The sequence below is a fragment of the Nicotiana attenuata genome, unplaced genomic scaffold (assembly GCF_001879085.1).
Source record: "Nicotiana attenuata strain UT unplaced genomic scaffold, NIATTr2, whole genome shotgun sequence".
NCBI classification, from domain to species: Eukaryota; Viridiplantae; Streptophyta; class Magnoliopsida; order Solanales; family Solanaceae; genus Nicotiana; species Nicotiana attenuata.
The window spans coordinates 318,816-320,717 of record NW_017671100.1 but is presented as its reverse complement, the minus strand read 5'-3'; the positions used below and the strand labels follow the sequence as shown (position 1 = coordinate 320,717).

General features: G+C 32.5%; 1 protein-coding gene across 1 annotated transcript in view; it reads right to left on the bottom strand.

The window, feature by feature from the left end:
- LOC109205922 overlaps positions 1–1,085 on the bottom strand; it is a 7,170-nt gene extending 6,085 nt beyond the window's left edge. The window contains exon 1 of the mRNA XM_019368691.1: positions 305–1,085. Coding sequence (XP_019224236.1) covers positions 305–485 — 181 coding nt within the window. The 5' untranslated portion in view covers positions 486–1,085. The remainder of the gene's footprint in view (positions 1–304) is intronic.
- Between the last annotated feature and the right edge of the window lie 817 nt (positions 1,086–1,902).

The following is a 1,902-nucleotide window of genomic DNA, read 5'->3' as shown; positions in this document are numbered from 1 at the left end:
AAACACACCCCTAGCAATATGGAAAAAAAATGAAAATAAAAAGTGAGCTACTCCAAAAGAAGTTGAAATTCTCCCATTAGAAAGCATCTAAACAACCTCGAAAGATAAATGCACCCAACCAACCTTCAACTTAACTAAATAAATTAAACTCCAAACACAGAATAGTCTCATACTCCATTCAGCATTATAGATCAAAATCCAATAATCACAATTACATTGAACATGAAAACTACCAAATTCCAAATACACAAATTAATGTACCCAAACACAATCAAGAATCAAAAAAACAAACAAAAAAAAGTACCATAGAAAGTGGGATTATTGAATGAACGATCCAAAGGGAAAGACTTGTCAACTTTATCAGCTGCTGATTGATCTGATATATGAGAAGACGCCCTTTTCTTTATTTTTCTTCTCTTCCTCCTTACACACTTCTTCTTTGAACCTCCAACACAGCCATCTGGCCGTGATACACATCCCCCCATCTCCACCCACCCCCACCCACCACCCTACCCCCCTTTCTTCTTTACACTATAACAGATTATCAAAAAGGGTGTTCAGAATTAGCAAAAGAAAATTCTGGGCATCAAGAAATATAATCTTTTTAATGAAAAAGAAGAAAAAACCCAAAAACTAAAATAAAAATCTGATCTTTATCAGATTAGAGAGAAGAAACCACACTCCTAACTTGTTTACACTAATAGATTATGAAAAAGGGTGTTCAGAATAAGCAAAAAAAATCAATTGTGGGCATCAAGAATTATAGCTGATCATGTAATATTTTTTTTTCAAGAAAATGAATAAGAAATAAAACACAAATAAAGATTTGATCTTTATTAGATTAGAGAGAAGAAATGTGAAAAAGAAGAGAACTTTATGAGCAATATTCTCTCCTTCTTCCTTCTAATTCATCTTCTCTCTTAAAGTAATAAAAAAAATCATTTCCTTTTTTTCTTTTAATTTACCTGATTTTCAGAGCTACAAATGAGCTAAAAAAATAAAAACAAAATTCCAAACTTCTAAGTACTACCCTGGGAACAGAGAAAAGTCAATTTTGTGGTATAAAAACTCTCTCTCTCTCTCTCTCACACACACACACACAGACAGACACAGGTAAATATAGTTCTAGTGACGGCAGTTGGATCGGGTCCGGTAATGGGATCCATTTAAGATGACACGTGGCTGGAGATGAGACACCCGAACGTGCGTGGAATTGTGGTAAAGATTTTTCAGAGTTGCAGTTCGCACGTGGGAAGAGTAGTCAGTTTTTTATTTTTAATTTTCTTTTCGAAAGTAGTCAGAATTTTATGATAATATTTTTTGAGTACTTTTGGAATTTGGTATTTATAGATTTCATGATAGTTTCACGTTTCTGTATGTCAGAATCCAAACATTGTTGGAGTACTTTTTTTGCCGTTTTTCTACAATTTGTAACTTTGTTAAACAACCATGATACTCAATTCTCCTTTTCTTTTTTTACTTTTCTTTTTTTTTTTTTTTAGGGTGTGTTTGGTACGAAGAAAAATATTTTCCATGGAAAATGTTTTAATGGAAAATGAGTGGTTTTATCACTTATTTTCTCTTGTTTGGTTGGTAAGTGGAAATTACATAAAATTGGAACAAGTTTTGGAAGGAAAAGAAAAACTTTAACACTTTATAGGGTCGTTTGGTATGAGGTATAAGAAGGTATAAGGGCGGTATAAAAATTTAATACCACCTTAATATTCTGTTTGGCTAGCAAACCAAGTATAAGTTATCCCGGTGTTAATTTTAACACTGGGATAACTATACCTTATAGAAGGTGGGGTAATTAGCACCGGTATAACTTATACCTTTTTCTTAGAAATTATGCAATTGTCATTCTTAATACAACATACCAAACAATGAATAAACAACAATCCC